The 18,130-nt window shown below is 36.7% G+C and overlaps 1 protein-coding gene across 2 annotated transcripts in view; it reads left to right on the top strand.

Moving 5' to 3' along the window:
• plekhh2 (pleckstrin homology domain containing, family H (with MyTH4 domain) member 2) overlaps window positions 1–17,643 on the top strand; it is a 42,529-nt gene extending 24,886 nt beyond the window's left edge. For both annotated transcript variants that reach the window (XM_082153117.1, XM_082153116.1), the window contains exons 16-30: window positions 4,801–4,881; window positions 4,965–5,117; window positions 7,074–7,182; window positions 8,840–8,952; window positions 9,424–9,603; window positions 9,737–9,834; window positions 9,913–10,090; window positions 10,658–10,813; window positions 10,900–10,997; window positions 12,292–12,433; window positions 13,380–13,525; window positions 13,610–13,739; window positions 14,161–14,247; window positions 14,353–14,502; window positions 15,873–17,643. In XM_082153117.1, the coding sequence (XP_082009243.1) occupies window positions 4,801–4,881; window positions 4,965–5,117; window positions 7,074–7,182; window positions 8,840–8,952; window positions 9,424–9,603; window positions 9,737–9,834; window positions 9,913–10,090; window positions 10,658–10,813; window positions 10,900–10,997; window positions 12,292–12,433; window positions 13,380–13,525; window positions 13,610–13,739; window positions 14,161–14,247; window positions 14,353–14,502; window positions 15,873–16,058 (2,007 nt within the window). In that variant the 3' untranslated portion in view covers window positions 16,059–17,643. The remainder of the gene's footprint in view (window positions 1–4,800; window positions 4,882–4,964; window positions 5,118–7,073; window positions 7,183–8,839; window positions 8,953–9,423; window positions 9,604–9,736; window positions 9,835–9,912; window positions 10,091–10,657; window positions 10,814–10,899; window positions 10,998–12,291; window positions 12,434–13,379; window positions 13,526–13,609; window positions 13,740–14,160; window positions 14,248–14,352; window positions 14,503–15,872) is intronic.
• The last annotated feature ends 487 nt before the right edge of the window (window positions 17,644–18,130 follow it).

Below are 18,130 nucleotides of genomic sequence, written 5' to 3'. Positions count from 1 at the left end.
TGCACGGCTAACCTGCTCCGGGGCAGGTTATGTTCTGGATTCAAGATCTCAGACTGAAGTTTGACCAATCAGCTGAGAGCAAAGAAACATAGGTGACGTAACTTATTCCCAGTGTCTGTTGCAATGACTTCACCTTTTCTTCCAAATCCTGTGGACATCTCAGCGCAAATTGTTTGACGAGCACTTCGTAGAGAGAGTTTTTAGCCAGACAAAATCCCCTTGCCTTTCCTGATAGTTACCTGTATGAAAGAAACAGGTTTTCCGCGGAAGGAATGTCTTAACTTTGCGAACTTCTTGAGCCGCACATAAAGAATTTAACACGTCAAATTCATGCACTTACTGTACCGCAAATGGTATTGCGTTGCGTTTTTTTTGTTGCAAGTGGTACATTCTTGTACGGTGGGTGACGCACAGAAGCTAGGGGAAAACACGGTTTGTCGAACCATTAATTCGCAAGGTGGTCCTCGCTCTGCAGGAGTACATGAATAGTTTCATTAATAGTGTTCCCCGGACATTTATCGGCCATGTCCATAAAAGAGGGCTTTTATAAAATTGCCGGTAAGATATATTGATAGGGTGACATCCAGAGATGGGGGACTCGAGTCACATGACTTGACTCGAGTCAGACTCGAGTCGCAAATTTAAGGACTTGAGACTTGCTTGACTAAATTAAGAAAATGACTCGACTTGACTTTGACTTGAGATCCAATGACTCGAGACTTGACTTGACTTGAACTGTATGACTCGAGAATGACTTGATATACATTTTTATATAAATCATCGCAACATCAATTGATGAACAAAATGAAAGCAACGGAACCATTGACGCCAGTCATCAGATTCTGCGCGATTGCGTGACGCTGCACAAGCCCAGAAAAAACATACATCGCGGTGAGCGCGCGCTAAATACAATAACATCTCCCAGCATCGTTTCTTTTTGGATATAAACACTAGAAATTGACCATATTCATAAAAGAAGATTTGCTGTACGCATAATAACAGGCAAGGAATATCGGACGACCATCACAACCTCGAACAGTCGAACTTCATTCACCACGTCTAAAAGTAAGGCTTGTTTAACCTGTTTGTTATAGTTAATTTGACTATCTTTAAATCTAGAGAGAATATTGGTAAAAACAGCATGCCTCTTTATACACAATTATGTTTTCAAATGTAGCTTAATGTTGTCAATATTCAAATGATAATTAATGATGGCATATGTTTTGTATAACATTTGCCACATTTCTTTCCAATCATGCTTTAAAGCCAAATATGTCGTTCTTTCCAATGACAAAAAACAACATAGAAAACTGTTAATGTTTTGTCGTGTTTTATGTTTCTCTTAAAGCAGGGTTAGATGTTATCAGGGGTTTGGGGGCAAAATGCCAGCAGAATTAATATGCACCCAAAATTCAAAATGTGGTGGAAAAATTGCCCTAGTATGAGTTCTTTTTATAATTAGCCTATAACATATGGGATTAAAAAAATATTTCCAGAATATTGGCGCGATTGCAAATGTGATAATGATTTTATAAAACAGTTCAGTAAAAAAAGAGTGAATATTGTGATGTGACATTTTAGACATAATATTCCAAATATTCTCTGTTTTTGCTCTATTTCTCCAATGACAATAATTCCAAACAAGCCACAGAAAGAGTTATGCGTATTTGTGATTCAGTGACCTAGTTGCTTAGTTCCAGAACGAATCTGCCGTTTTGAACAAATCAGTTGAATGAATTCTATGACTCGTACATTAAGACGGTGATTTGGCGCCACCTATTGGCGGTTTTAACTTCATAATTAAAAATATATAACTTATATAAAGGGGATGCCAGTTTGAAGAATGCCATTTGGTGGCATAGGAACCATTATACTTGAATTGTGAATTGTTTAATACCTTTTAATGGTCTTCTGCAATGTTTGAGGCATATTTATTTTTTCACGCTTTAATGTTGGCCTAATTTCAGTTACATTTACATTTTAGGCTATGTATTTTGAAATTTTATTTATTTTTCATTTTTTAGATTGTTATTGTAGTAACCACTCAGCTGTATGCGGAAATGCATATTTAAAAAAAAATGTTGCAAATAAAACCATAGTCCACAACTTCTGTAGTTTTAACTTATTTTAGTAGCCTATATAAATTCAGTGAAATCATCAAACGTTTGTATGACTTGCCAGTGACTTGTGACCCAAGCTACGACTTGACTTGACTTGCTTGACATAAAGCAGTGACTTGACTTGGACTTGACTTGCTTTTCACAAAATTGACTTGGACTTGCTTGAGACTTGAAGGTTAAGACTTGAGACTTGCTTGTGACTTGCACATGTGTGACTTACTCCCACCTCTGGTGACATCACATGAACACTTTTTTTTTTTTTTTTTTTAAGCAAATTGCAAATGTACTATACAATATAATACATGTTAAGAATTATTTTAAATCTTTATTATTATTCTGTTAATCTTATGATAGGATTCCCTAGCTTTCTTAGTAGTACAAATACGTTCTATATTTATGTAAAATTATGTATATATGTATATATGTATGTGTAGCCTATATGTGTAATATAGCCTATAGCCTATTTTTATAATACTGTATATAAAAAATGTGCATGTATAATTTTTTATATATTATAAAAATAGGCTATAGGCTATATTACACATATAGGCTACACATACATACATAATTTTACATAAATATAGAACGTATTTGTTTAACTTACACATTAACAATCAGCAATCTTTCTCCAACAGTCTTCTCTTGCTTTGGCAGCAGAGACCGTATTGTTTCGAGCTTGAAATACATATTTAAATTCATCGTAATTCTGAATGATTATCTCTTGCTCCTCAGCGGAAAAATATATAGCTCTCGCTCTACCCGCGATTGGTTGTTCAGTGTCGACGTCACTCTTTTATGTGCACGCGCGCGTGGAGTAATCATAGCTTGAGGATCAAAGCCTGAGTTGACAGAGAAAGTTGATGAGCTTCATCATGGTACCAATAAAGCCTGATTACATCGGTTTGGTTTTGTCAACTCAAAACTAATCCTGTAACCTCGAGTTTGTTCAGCTACTTTCATGGTACAGGCCCCGGGTTTCAAAGTGCAAGTTTTTGAAAACAGTCTCCATGTAAACAACAAAAACGATGACGTCATGCACATGCGTATTACGTGTTCAGTCTATAGCAGGGATGGGCAACTTCGGTCCTGGAGGGCCACTGTCCTACAGAGTTTAGCTTCAACCCTAATCAAACACACCTGAACAAGCTAATCAAGGTCCTCAGGATTACTAGAAAATTACAGGCAGGTGATTTTTTCAGGGTTGGAGCTAAACTCTGTAGGACAGTGGCCCTCCAGGACCGAAGTTGCCCACCCCTGGTCTATAGTGTTTCATCGCCATCTAACGGCCTGGCAGCAGAATACAGGGCCCGTATTCATAAAGATTCTAAGAATCCTCTCAGAAAACTCTTAATTTAGCTTAAAAACTTTTACGTATTAGTCTTAGCTTAAGAGCAATTCGGGACTGATCTGAGAGCAACTCTGAGTAAGGAAAAGACAAAAACTTTCATCTTAGTAAGGAGGCGGGGCTGACCCCGATGCTATGTATGACCTATGTGTATGACATAATCTTTTGACGACTGTGATTGGTTCGTTGTCCAAGAAGGGAAAAAAAAGTGATTTTAAGTATAGGGTCTATTCTAAGCCTTCACTTTGAAATTACATGCGTAATTTTTCCTATTTGACCGTTCTCACACACACACACACACACTCACACACACACACATTATATATGTGTATATAAATCCTTTTTATTTTTATTTACCATGCTGTTAATTTCCTATAAGGTATTTGCTTGGCTTAGAATGATAAAAATGTTTCCACTCTTTCCAATTACACTGATTGCTGGCATGTCTATTTAAGTGGTGGTTTGAATGTTGGTTTTAATGTATCAAACATGGAATTTTCCCAGTTGCCAAATATCGTAATGTAGTGATTACTTTCATTTCTGGCGCTATGGCATATGCGCTGTATCGGAGATATTAGCGTGTCTCTAATAAGATCAGTCACAAACATGATCCCTGCACGATCTAATCTATAGCGTCTTATTAACTCACTGTTATTCATTGTCTGCAACACATTTCTTCTCCCTCTTCGTCTTTCTGCCATTTTCTCCTCTGCTAAAGAAACTCTTAAGCCTCTTAAAAGTCCTCGTCCGTGCTCCTAACAATTTTGACCTTAAGACCTCTTTTAAGGGTTAAGATGCTTTCTGAATTACTTTTTTCTTTACTAGGATTTTTGCTTTAATTTTGAGAGTAAACGGCCACATTTCTAAGAATTTTCTTAGAATTTTGTCACTAGGAGCTACTCTTTGCATTAAGATTCTTTATGAATACGGGCCCAGGGGTTTTAGTCGTTTTCGCAGATCTGTGTGAATGGGGATCGTTTTGACAATGATGTCGTCTGTACGCCATGTTCCTTCAGAAATCATTCTAATATGCTGATTTGGTGCTCAAGAAACATTTCCTATTATGTTCAATGTACATTCATTTCTGCTTCATGTTTTTGTGGAAACTGATTTTTTTTTTTTTTTTTTTTGGAATCTTTGATTACTAAGTTTAAGAGAACAGAATTTATATGAAATAGTAATATTTTGTAACAAATGTATATACTGTCACTATTGATCAATTTAATGAATCCTTGCTGAATAAAAGTATTACTTTAAAAAAAAAAAAAAAAATTTAAGTTGTAGCTGTTTATAACTTGTTTGCTGTGTGTTATATGTTGTCTCTGACTCTTTAAGGTGAAACATGGCTACTCGAAGCATGTGTGGTGTGTGCTTTTTGGGAAGATTCTCTATTACTTCAGAAGTCAAGATGACAAGGTCTTTTGTCTCCTTAAATCAGAGTTATCTTGCACAAGACATTTGTATGTGTGCATGCACTAATGTTGTATTTCCCTACCAAGTTTCCCCTAGGTCAGATCAAACTGTGGGAGGCTTGTGTGGAGGAAGTGCATAAGTCATGTGACTTAGCTGAAGTCTCTGCTCAGTATACCCTGTCCATTCAGTCAATCAGCCAGGGCCTGACATACCTGCTCATCGACTCACCTCATGAGAAGGTACAGTGGGAAAGCCATACTGAATTATACTTAAATACAACCACAAATACCTCTTGCACATCCCTTGAGAAAGGGAAGTGCACTTAATTTTATTGGATGTGCACTTGTATATTTAAGAAATATTTACATGCACATAATCTAATATTAATTAAATAAAAATGTACAGTAGGTGTACTTAGAGTATTTTGTAAACTAGACAATAGAAGTAATGCTGCGTTCCATTTACCTGGGAAAAGGGATGTTGGAGCTTTGAATGTCATCACACGTGAGTTCACCTTGTTCCTGTACAAAGGTCAGAAAACTAAGATGGATAGTGGGAGCATAATCAATGACGAAACTGGCTTGGTGCTGGGAAAAACCAGCGGAGCGGGAAGGACATCACAAAGTTCTGGAATATCTAAACAGCTTGAGGTAATTGGCAGGGAAGAAGGTTGCTCAAGGGCAGAAACAAGGACGGGAGCTGGCTCTCTGTCGCTCAAGTCAATCAGCCACTCCAGGCTGTCCAATTCCACCAAACTCCCTCTGGGACAGACATGGGACCAGCTCACACACCTGGTCAGACTGGCGGGAATAGGCTCTGGCTCAGCGTCTGCAGTCGGCTCTGGTTCTGGTTCTTTGGTTGGTAATGGCTATGACTCTAGGTAGATGATTGGCGATATCAGGATGGTGAGAGTTGAATAGGATGGCTGTAGCTGTGTGGCGATGTTGTCCTCCACCTCACAGATGGAAAATGATGAGCCACACGGCCACATCACAGTGTCCAGATCCTTTGCCAGGGTCAAACTGGAACCTCCCGCTGGCATCCAACGTTGTTCTCGCCAAGCCCACTCCATAAACAGACCATTGTAGAACAATATTCCAATGATGTCAGGTTGCAGTATTCCAGGAGTTCCTCCACATATGCTTCAATCTCCATGCCATTCTGGAAAATAGAACACAGATTCTGGTTTCTGGTCTGAGAAAAACTGCTGCCAGATCCATTTTTTATGTATTTCTGTCATGTTGGTTGCAGCAAGGATGAGTTTGCGCAGGATCTAGTTGTAGCAGTAACTAACAGGCACACTCTAGGAAAGCAGAGCTGTGTTTGAAATTGCCCCATATACCTCCATTCACGATTACCTCCATTACTCCACTAATATAGTCCACTTGAAGGAGTAACTGAAAATGTTTGTGCAAATTCGGAAACTGAGCACGCTGGAAGGGCTGCCACTTTTGCATAGTTTGTGCTTGCTGTTTAATAATCATTTGAAACTTAGCAAACTGGCAGTTACAGTAGTAAAGAAAAGATTTATCATTAACTCTGTCATGGAAACTAGCATGTATATAATTAAACTATTTAAAAATCAATTATTTATACATGCATTTTATTACTGTACCCCCACACTGGACCAGCGGTTTGGAAAATGGATGGATGATTCAGCTGCGGGCACCATCTTCTGGTCAGAAGTGGGAATTCGTTCGGCACAGCCCTCACAAAGCATTATGGGTATTCTTTAGTCATTGAGTGTACATCGGTTAAAAACAGTGCCTTATTTAAGGGTATAAGGGGTTATTTCGGACACAGCCTTGGTCAACTTAGGAAGACAGGAAATAGACACAAGAACTGGGAACGCATAAAACTAAACCAAAACAGAACCTGACAACCTTATCTTTATGGAGACAACCTGAAGCCTTTATCTCAAGGCCCTTTTCTTTTTTATAATTTTTTTTTTTCTATATGTGTTGCCTTCTAACCTTATGCTTGCAGTTTAACACGTGTATGTTTTAAAGTGTTATTTCCATAATAAGTGCTCTTTTTTTTTTAAAGTATGCTTTAGTAAGTGTACTTCTTTTTCGCAAGGGATCTAATATCATTACAGCACAGAAAAGGTATAAATTCAAAGATAATCTTAATGTTTGGGTAGTTTATGATGAAAGAAAACGTCATTGTTGCTTGTATGTGTTCCTCTCCTGTAGACAGCCTGGTTTTACCATCTGTCTATGGCAGCAGGCACTTCAGTGGGGCAGGTGGGAACTGAGTTTGAGCAGCTGGTTGGTAAACTTCTCAACGTGCAGGGAGACCCAGGTAAGAAACTAACAGCTGAATTCTGGATGATCGTGTTATTAATTTCATGTATTTCATTGTGGTGGAGTGTCCTACATCAGAGACATGCAGTAGAAGGAGAAGACATGCCTCCTTGGAAAATCAGCCTCTTGAAAAATAAGCTACAGTATGGGAAACAAATCCCAGCATATTAGATCCATCTTGCAGGGCCGGATGTTTAAAACTGGTATAAAAGTCTTGTCCACCATGTAGCTTATTCTGGCCAAGAACCACCAACTTAAAGGGTTAGTTCACCCAAAAATGAAAATTATGTCAGTAATTACTCACCCTCATGTTGTTCCAACCCCGTAAGACCTTCGTTCATCTTCGGAACACAAATTACGACTTTATTCCACTATTCATTTCCTTCTCTCTGGGCCTCGTAGTGTTTAAGCGTCAGCGCGTCTGTGTTGCACGTCACCACGCATCACACACATGATAAGCGTCGACCAATAGTGATCCTACGTGGTGACGTGTAACACAGACGCGCAGCGCAAAAACACTACGTAAACTAACTCGAGGCCCAGAGAGAAGGAAATGAATAGTGGAATAAAGTCGTTATTTTTGTTTGTTTTTGCGCACAAAAAGTATTCTCGTCGCTTGATAAACTTAAGATTGAGCCACTGTAGTCACTTGGAGTATATTAACGATCTCTTTAATAACTTTTCTGGGCCAGCAAGTTTCAATCACTTAGAAGCCTATGGAGGAGTGATCAGCTCTCAGATTTAATCAAAAATATCTTAATTTGTGTTCCGAAGATGAACGAAGGTCTTACGGGGTTGGAGCAACATGAGGGTGAGTAATTACTGACAGAATTTTCATTTTTGGGTGAAAAACAGGAAGAGACATTTACTGTAAATGACCAACCACTATTGATCATGCTACAACAATAGGCTGACACAAATTCAAATAATGAAGTTATTAAATCTCTGTGATTGGCTCCCAGTAGTTGCGTAGATTCACAATGCATTAGATGGTCTGTGGACACAAGGGCAAATTAGCATTTTTTAGGGTCCCCAGCAAATTTTGTATTTGAAGACTTGGTTCACAGTAAATGCTTCATGCAAGTGAATTTGGGTCGCTTATAACCTGCATTTTAAAATGCAACACACATCAACCATCTTCCTAAAATTGCAATGATAAGCTCTTTTAAATCTGTTGTCAACAAATGAAAAGGTTTAAGGTCTCCCAGCTGTTTTCTGCCAAAATAAAACCTCTATAGTTTTGCACTTGAAAGCAAATAAATTAAGACAGCCACACATATTATTATTGTAATTTTACTGTTGTCCTAACCCTAATAATGAAAATAGTTATTATTATATAGTCTGACTGAATTTATTATCTGTATTAAATAAAAGATGCAGTGACTAAGTGATTTATTCAGTGGCTTATGGCCAGCAGGGGCCCCCAGATCTCATGGGCCCCAAGCATTTGTGTGGTGGTTAACATCACTAAATGAAAGGACTGTGGCATGTGGGTGTAGTGCTTGAGGCTGAGACTGATTTGACATATGTTATTAAAATGTAACCATGGCAAACATTATATCATAAATTTACTTCATTTTGACCTCATGCTGCCCTTTTAAACTGTCGCTGTATAAAAAGAGTTTAATGTCCATATTTGTCCGATTCCTTCTCAGGGTCTCCTCTCTGGAAACACCCAATGCTGTGTTTCACAAAGGAAGGACTGTCTTCTCCTCTCACCACCCTGCCTTCACAGGCTCTACAGACTGAAGCCATCAAGTTATTTAAGGTGTGTGTGTGTGTGTGTGTGTGTGTGTGTGTGTGTGTGTGTGTGTGTGTGTGTGTGTGTGTGTGTGTGTGTGTGTGTGTGTGTGTGTGTGTGTGTGTGTGTGTGTGTGTGTGTGTGTGTGTGTGTGTGTGTGTGTGTGTGTGTGTGTGTGTGTGTGTGTGTGTGTGTGTGTGTGTGTGTGTGTGTGTGTTCGTGTGTGTGTGTGTTCGTGTGTGTGTGTGTTCGTGTGTGTGTGTGTTCGTGTGTGTGTGTGTTCGTGTGTGTGTGTGTTCGTGTGTGTGTGTGTTCGTGTGTGTGTGTGTTCGTGTGTGTGTGTGTTCGTGTGTGTGTGTGTTCGTGTGTGTGTGTGTTCGTTCGTGTGTGTGTGTGTTCGTGTGTGTGTGTGTGTGTTCGTGTGTTCATTCATTACACATTTGGGGAGCATAGCCCCAAAACACAGGCAAAAACACAATTTTTTTCTCTTCTTTACAGACATGTCAGCTCTTCATTAATGTGGCCATTGACACTCCAGCCATAGATTATCACGTGACTCTTGCCCAATGTGCTCTACAAGTGTGTCTCACCCACCCAGAGCTGCAAAACGAGATCTACTGCCAGCTTATCAAACAGACACAGAAGAGGCAACCACACGGAGCGCCTGGAACCCTGCAGGTAAGAAAATCATATGCTTGTGATGTGAACACACACCACTAGAGGGGGTGCTTGTCTTTGTTTTGTGTTTCTCGCCAACTTGGGAGTGATTTATGAGGATGTTCATGACTTGTTTACATTTTCTCTAACACAGGGGTGGCAGTTTCTGGCTCTGTGTGTCGGTCTTTTCCTGCCCACACACCCCACTCTTTGGTATTTGCAAGTTCATCTCAAAAGATATGGAGATTCAAGGTAAATCATTTTAATGATCATACTCCTCCATGAAGCACATTCCACTCACTTAATCTGACAGTAGCTCAATCTCCCCAGGATGGAGGTGGGAAAGTATGCAATTTATTGCCAACGTTCACTGGAGCGGACGCAGCAGAAAGGGGATCGGCAAGCCCGATCTTCACGTATGGAGATCTTATCAATCTTACTCAGGAACCCTTACCACCACTCTTTGCCCTTCAGCGTACCTGTACACTTCCTTAACAATACCTACCAGGTCCACACATTTCCAAAAACGCTTAATGATAAAGGAACAGTTCATCAAGAAATTAACATTGATCTGTCATTATTTACTCATCTGGATGTTCTTTTACATCTTCATGCAGCTCATTTCAAAATGAGTGACCAAAAATGACCAAAAAAACTCATAAAAGTATTATAAAAGTTGTTTTAGCATTTTAGATTTTTTAGCATAAGATTATAAATGATTTTTTTTTTATCGTTTTTTTGCTTAATTTATTACATCCTTGCTTAAGTGTTATTAAGTATTTAAAACCTTACTGATCCACACCACCTAATTATTAAATAAAAATATCTAATACCATGAAAATCTAAGAAAAAGTCATGGAAATTAATTTTCAAAAAGTCTGGGAACTCAGTGTGTTCAGACGTTCTCTTTTTATATTCCACGGAACAAAAATAACAGTTAGGAACATCATGAAGGTGAATAAATAATGTGGAAATCTTTATTTTTGGAAGAACTGTTTCTTTAAAAATGACATTACAAACTATTGGTAATTCACCATCTACTTGTCTAAGCTAACAGTCTGTCTTTGTATGGCAGGTTGTTGGTTTTGATGCTTCATCCACAGTGGACGAATTTCAGAGTCGGCTGAACCAGGACACAGGCATGAGGAAAACTGGTCAGTCCGGTTTCGGCCTTTATTCTGATGACCCCACTGACAAAGACCTTGAGCACTGTCTTCAGGGAAACCTGAAGGTCAGACACATACACACTCTACTGGACAGTGACTTATTGTACTTTGTAACCATCTTTATCGTAAAACCAATGTACCGTGTCCTCAGATCTGTGACATTATTGCAAAATGGGAGCAGGCCTCGAAGGAGCAGCACACAGGCAAATCCGAGAATGCCAGGACGGTGAAACTCACTTATAAGAACAGGTAGAGTACAGGGGTCGAATTCAAGCAAATTCTTAAGATAAATTCTAAGAAGTTCGTAAGAATGTTCCTTAGTGCAATTCTTGAAAAATTCTTAAGAAGTTCTCAAATATTTTCTTAAGAATTTTTTTTTTTCTTGAGAAGAAAATGAAAGGCTTTGGTGTTAGGTGTGTATTGCTGAAGACTCGCTGAATGAAAAACACCTTAAATCCCATCTTTTTGTACTACCTGCATATTCCGGAGTTATCATAATAGCGACTATTTTCGTTGCGAATGGCTTGATGGGAGTTAATCACTTAGCGCTGTGATTTTAATGTACCATAGAGTGAATGTGTCTGGTATCTGTGTGTGCCTCACTAGTTCTAGCTAGAGTAAATGCATTATGTATACGCGTTCACTCCAGTGATGACTGTTAAATAATTGATCTGTGACACTTGCCCACATTCCTGATGCTAGTAATATGTATTATACGTAGCTAGTGTTATGTTGTGATGCTTAATCTTTAAACAATCTAATTAATTCAATTCAATGCACATTTATTTGTATATGTGTTCACAATACACATGCATTTTCTGTAAAGCTGCTTTGAAACTATGAGTCCACAATACAATTTAGAGTGATCTGTTATCAAAGGTAACTGTCTTAGTTATGAATTTTAGAAATGTACATATACAAATATCAGTTAGCTAAAAAATTATTAATTTAAACAATGTAATAATTTAAGGCAGAAACAATGAGCTCACTGAAGTAATGAATACTTGTTTGTTAACTATTCAACTCAATTAATTCATTAAACATCTTGTCTTTGGAGATTTAAGACAGGTTGGAGGTTATCCTAACTTTAAGAAGTTATTTACATTGATTTTAAGAACAATGGGCCTCATTCACCAACCGTTCTTACGAAGAAATGTGTTCTTAAACCCCACTTACGCACTTTTTACGACGATTCTGACATTCACTAATGTTTTCTTATCTTGGATTTGTTCTTAGCTAAGCAATTCTGTTGTTTAAGTACATGTCATGAATCCGATGTAAACTTTTCTTAGGAAGTTTATTAAGTACAAAGTTAAGAAAATTCTTAGGAAGATATTGGTGAATGAGGCCCAATGTTTTCAGGAATATGAATGCTTCTTAAATGTTGTCTTAAGAAAAAGATAAGAAGTTAGAAAATAAGAAAAAAATAGCAGAATAATTTTATTCTTAAGATTGTTTTGTGAATCCCGCCCCAGATTCTTAAACAGAACATCATCAACAAGCCTACATCCAACAGGCTGCAATTTGTGTTTGTTCCCTGTAGGTTGTACTTCTCCCAGCAGATGAGAGGAGAGACCGAGAGAGAGCGGTTGCTTCTGGCATACCAAACAAATGAGGAGATTACAGCTGGTCACTTCCCTGTCAACAAAGAGCTTGCTTTAGAGATGGCCGCCCTGCTTGCTCAGGTACACTGTGCTGCTTCTGTTATATTACTGGAGAAATCTTACAAACCTGTCAAGAACATGTTCAGGTCATACTGTATTTCACCCCACTTTGTCAACGAATTAAACAGCCCACTACATTTCTTCGGCCCCACACCCTCTCTCCAAAATGCACACCGGCCAAACCGATGTCAGCAAATTCAAATGTACAAAATGACTCCCAGTGGATCTGATCACTTAAAGCACCTCTAAAGAAAATTAGCTCAGTTTTGGCTACCATTAATTAAATTTTTTATATTGTAACATTTTCATGACAATTAATCAAAACCAATTAAAAAATAAACGAATTATTGTAATTTGTGTAAAAATTATATAAATCTTTTTAACGTGATACATAATGAATTATTATTTATCTTTTTGTTTAGACTGTCATAGTTTCAAACATAAAATATAGGAATCTATTGATTACATATTAATTATAAGTCTAGAACAAAAGTGAAACAATGCAATCTATGCATAAAATACATTTGAAAAGCAGCCAAAACAAATCACCATGGCATGGTGAAACTTCTATCCAAAATATCACAGGACTTTCTAAAGAAAATGAGCTCTATTTTAGGTACCATACATTTTTTGTGTGTATTTTTACATTATTTTCATGTCAATTAATCAAATCCATAATTCGAAATAAATCAGTGTCTTTAGTGTAATATACACAAAAGTATTTGTTTTACTGCTTTAAATTCATGCTCATTTAAGTAAATATTATATTATAGTAATGTGTTAATGGAGAATAATGGCAGTTACTAAAAACATGTCTGAATACATTGCAGTAATGAGAATTTGGGGAGAAAATGTCCTTAATTTTCAATGAAATAATGCCATAATCCAAAACATCTTAATGTTCCAAAAATAGGGTTCATTTCCTTTAAGTACTGTACATAAACCTAATGGGTTTTGTGTCATGCAGGTGGAGTTTGGGGACTTTGAGCGCCCATTTTCTAGCCCAAGTGGTTCAGGAGCTGCACAGACTAAGTCTAACCAGACACTCAAACAGGTTATAGAGCGTTTCTACCCGAAGCATTACAGACACCCCTCCACCGAGGAACAAATTAGGTATATATGCCTCCACTGAAACAAACTCAAAAATGAACACAAAGAATTTGTTTGGCTCACCAACTGAAATGCATGCTTTCTCAGGCAGTTGCTGCAGAAACTCTCTACCCGCTGGGCATCTCTGAGGGGGCGGAGTTCATCAGAGTGCATACGAATCTACCTGACAGTGGCCCGGAAGTGGTCATTTTTTGGAGCCAAACTATTTGAGGCTGAGGTGAGTTAAGGCCCCTTCACACCAAGAACGATAAATCTAAAGATAACGATAAAGTTCTAAAAATCGTTCTAAATATAAAAGAATAGAAGAGTTCACACTTCAACTATAACAATAACAGCACAGAGAAACACGATTTTTTTTCCAGCTGATAAACAATAAAAACATTGACAGCCAATCACATTCCACCCTGCTTTAAAGAACGCGAGAATTTAAAGTGGCAGACGACAAAACTGCAGCACGTGCTTATAATAAACAGAGCGATATTGTGCTCTGATATAGTTATCTTTATAGTTTTCGTTCTTGGTGTGAACGGTCTCCTAAGACTAAAGGCGATGCGTACAATTCTTTCAATATTTAAATACTCAAAAAAGTGTAAATGCGGTGGCATTGTGTCTTAGTCATACTCTCTTTCTCCCTGTAGCCCGTAACTTTATCTCCACAGAAGAATGTGCGTGTTTGGCTGGCAGTACATGAAGATGGAGTCAGCATATTGGAGTTTAACTCTATAGTAAGTGAACATGTTCTTTTCAGAGCTGCAGCAATTTTTCATGTTGTTTCAAAACAATTCATATTAGTGAAGGGCTAAGATGAGTCATCACCTTGTGTCTTCTAGAAAGTCCTTGGATCTTACCCTCATAAAAGCATTGTGACATTTGGAGCATGTGGTCAGGACTTTATGCTGGTAGTAGCTCTAAGTTCTGGCACCAACACATCCAAAGATAAGTCTACAGAGAAGCATCTGTTTGCTATGACCCCATCTAAGGTAAGTATTGTGCTCTTAAATTAGTGTTTTTTGTTAAAAAGAAAAAGGTTGTTGTGGAAATGACAATTGTGGGACAGCTGTTATTTGTGTAAAAAAAAAAAAAATCATAATTTTCACATGATAAATATTGAGATGTTTTACACTAGGCTACATTTCAAATGTTTGGGGTCAGTAAGATTTTTTTTTTTTTTTTTTTAAGAAATTAACACTTTTATTCAGGATAAAGATGCATCACACGGATCAAAAGTGACGTATAATACTTATAAAAAACTTATAATGCTACAAAAGAGTTCTACTTTAAAAAAAATTATTTTAAGGTGACATAGTTACATGTACTATAGTAATAACAGTAAATTATGCATAATTACAAGTAACTAAGGTAACACTTCATTTTGATGATCCCTTTTGAACATTCTGTTGACTATAAGTAACTTTGCAACTACATGTCAACTTATTCTAGTGACCCTAACCCTACCAGTATTCTAATACTCTAATAACACGCTATTGAGAGATAGTAGATATAGGTGCAGCGTTACTTCTAGTCAACAGAATGTGTTAAAGGGACCATCAAAATGAAGTGAAACCGTAATTAACCCTAAATCAAACTCTATAGTAATAAAATTTAGTTAATTTATATTTATATTTATTAATTTATCATTTTTTTATTTTAAGTACAATATAAAATGTATACTATGTCACCTTAAAATAAAGTATAACCAAATTCTCTATTTATTCAAGAATCCTGAAAAAAAGCAATTTTTTTACAAAAATAAAAAAAATGTAAGACTATAAAGGTTTTTTGAGCAAATCAGCATATCACAATAATTTCTGAAGGATCATGTGAGACTGAAGACTGGAGTAATGATGTGGAAAATTCTTTGCCATTACAGGAATAAATTACATTTTTAAAAATATGAAAATAGAAACAGTTATTTTAAATTGTAATAATATTTCACAATATTAATGTTTTTAATGTATTTTTGATCAAATAATTTCAGCCTTGGTGAGCATAAGACATGTCTTTCAAAAACATTAACTTCTTCCTGAACGCAAACTTGAACGGTAGTGTAGGATACGTAACTTTTGGTTAGATCGTCATAGTTTTAAACATAATAATTCATACATAAAAGGCATTTGAAAAGTAGCCTGTAGTTGAAGAAACAAAGAGAACATACACACACACACACACCAAAGTACACAGACACACAGCCTGATGAATACTTCTGTTTGCCATTCATGAACATTACATTTAATACAACTAACATTTCATATGCCGCTTGAGAACTGAAATGCTGCAACAGCAAACATACATGCACATTTTACAAAGCGTATCCCACAGCATTTCTCTGTTTCCTTTGTGTTTTTTTCAGGTTCGAGACCTGACGCTGCTCATAGCCAGCTACATTAACTGCACACAGCAACAAAAAGCAGCGGTGCACCACCTGTCGGCCCCAGCCCTGCTTCTGGCCCTGTCTGGAGAGATGAAGAACAAGGAATCAAGGAGCAAGTCTCCTCCTGCTGCCAGCAGACCCAGCAAAACACCCACCCTTCTTTAATAGATCCCTGCTGGACCATGTGTGCTGGTGTTCACTCAGGCTGTCTCTCACTACACTCTCTAATTCATTACTAAGTTATAAGCTTGTGACCAAAACCATCTTTACAATATAGTGATTTACATCAAAGGGAATCTGGAAATGAAATGAGAGACATATCTATAAAAGGGCAAGACCATAAAGAGACGTCAGAAAAATTATTTATTGATATATTATAGGACATAAATAATACAATTTAATAAATAAATAATTTATTTTTTAAACATGACTTTAATTTTTGATTTGAATGTTTTTATCCTGTATACTGAAGCAACTTGGGTTTACTTGATTATTCATACACCATTTTTTAATGTTAAAAATCTTTTGAAATGTTTTCATGTTATTGTAAATGTCAAATATGACACAACAGGCTTTTGTGGAACATTTTCCATCTCTTAATTATCATTGATTGCACACACACACACACACACACACACTCACACTCACTCACTCACTCACTCACTCATTCATTCATCAGGCTTTTCATGGCTCATATATGCAATTCATTGCAAATCAATGATAATTAAGAGATGGAAAATATTCCCCAAAAGCCTGTGGTGTCATATTTGACATTTATGTCAACATAATAATTTTGAACATTAAAAAATAAAGTATGAATAATCAAGTTAACCCAAGTTGCTTCATTCCAGTAAATGTTTATCATGCATTTACTTTCATTTAAAAATCATTAATGATTTCTGAGCAAAAAGTAAAAATAAAGAAAGTATGAGCTATCAATCAAAGTATATTGTGTACAAGAGGTTTTTCAGCAAAGTTTTGGTCATACTGATAATTTATAGGCCTTAGAAATTTGCATATTAAACATGATAAAGTAAGCTAATATATACATAAATAGGCATTATACTTATTGTTCAACAGAATTTTACAAAGCATGTTTAATTTAAGTTATGAGAGAGTAAATGTTTTAAAAATTGTACAAAAAAATGTTGAAACAAGCATTCTTTTTTCAGTTCATTTATACCCCCTGGGTTTCCCACTAAAGTTGGCCATGTTGTTTTTAAATGCAGCCCATGAGCTAAATAAAAAAATGTATGAACAAAGTCACCAGATCTAAATATTCACAACAAAACACCTTTTCAACATGAAGCCAAGAAATGAGACCTACACTTTCCCTGCCTCTCCCCACAGCTTCTCAAATGTTTGTTTCTCCTAGGATATGTCGACACTTTTAGGGTTAAATCATCTTAAATATGATGCCACTTCCTGAGGGTGACCTGGTTGACAGTAGTCCTCAACATAAAAATGAGTGAGATATTTCATGTCCACGTCATGTTCCGCTCCAATATAATAATAAAAAAAAAGATATATTTTGGAAATGAAAATGAAGCCTTTTGTTGTATTGTAATATTATTTTTACGATTGTCAGATTGTCATATTTTTTTTTCCCTGGCATTGCATTTTTTTGTTTGTTTTGTAATTCACATTATTTTCAATAGTAATCTCACTATATACAGTTGTGGTCAGAATTATTGCCACCCCTGGTAAATATGATCAAAGATGGATGTAAAAACAAATCTGCATTGTTTAACCTTTTGATCTTTCATTATACAAAATGCTAACCTTTCATTGAAGTAAAAGAATTGAAAGTGGGGGGGAAATCACATTATGAAACAAATGGTTTTCTCCAAAACACATTGGCCACAATTATTGGCACCCCTAGAATTTTTTATGAGTAAAATATCTCTGAAGTATATTTCCATGAATATTTAAACATAAATTGTCTGGCTATGACTTCTTGTTTCACAGGAGTTTAACTATGAGGAAACTCAAAGTCCCTTAATCATCCATCACAATGAGTAAAACCAAAGAATATAATTCTGATGTGCAGCAAAAGATTGTTGAGCATCACAAAATAGAAAGTGACTGTAAGAAAATAGCTAAAGCATTGCAAATCCCCATTTCCACCATCAGGGCAAAAATTAAGAAGTTCCAATCAACTTAATGTTGTCTGCCTATTTTTCTGCTGGAGAACCTGGACATCTTGTTCAGATACATGGTATCATGGATTCTAGCAA

This window comes from Leuciscus leuciscus, assembly GCF_965113295.1.
Source record: "Leuciscus leuciscus genome assembly, chromosome: 22".
In the NCBI taxonomy this organism is placed as follows: Eukaryota; Metazoa; Chordata; class Actinopteri; order Cypriniformes; family Leuciscidae; genus Leuciscus; species Leuciscus leuciscus.
This window is presented reverse-complemented; position numbering and strand designations above follow the sequence as displayed.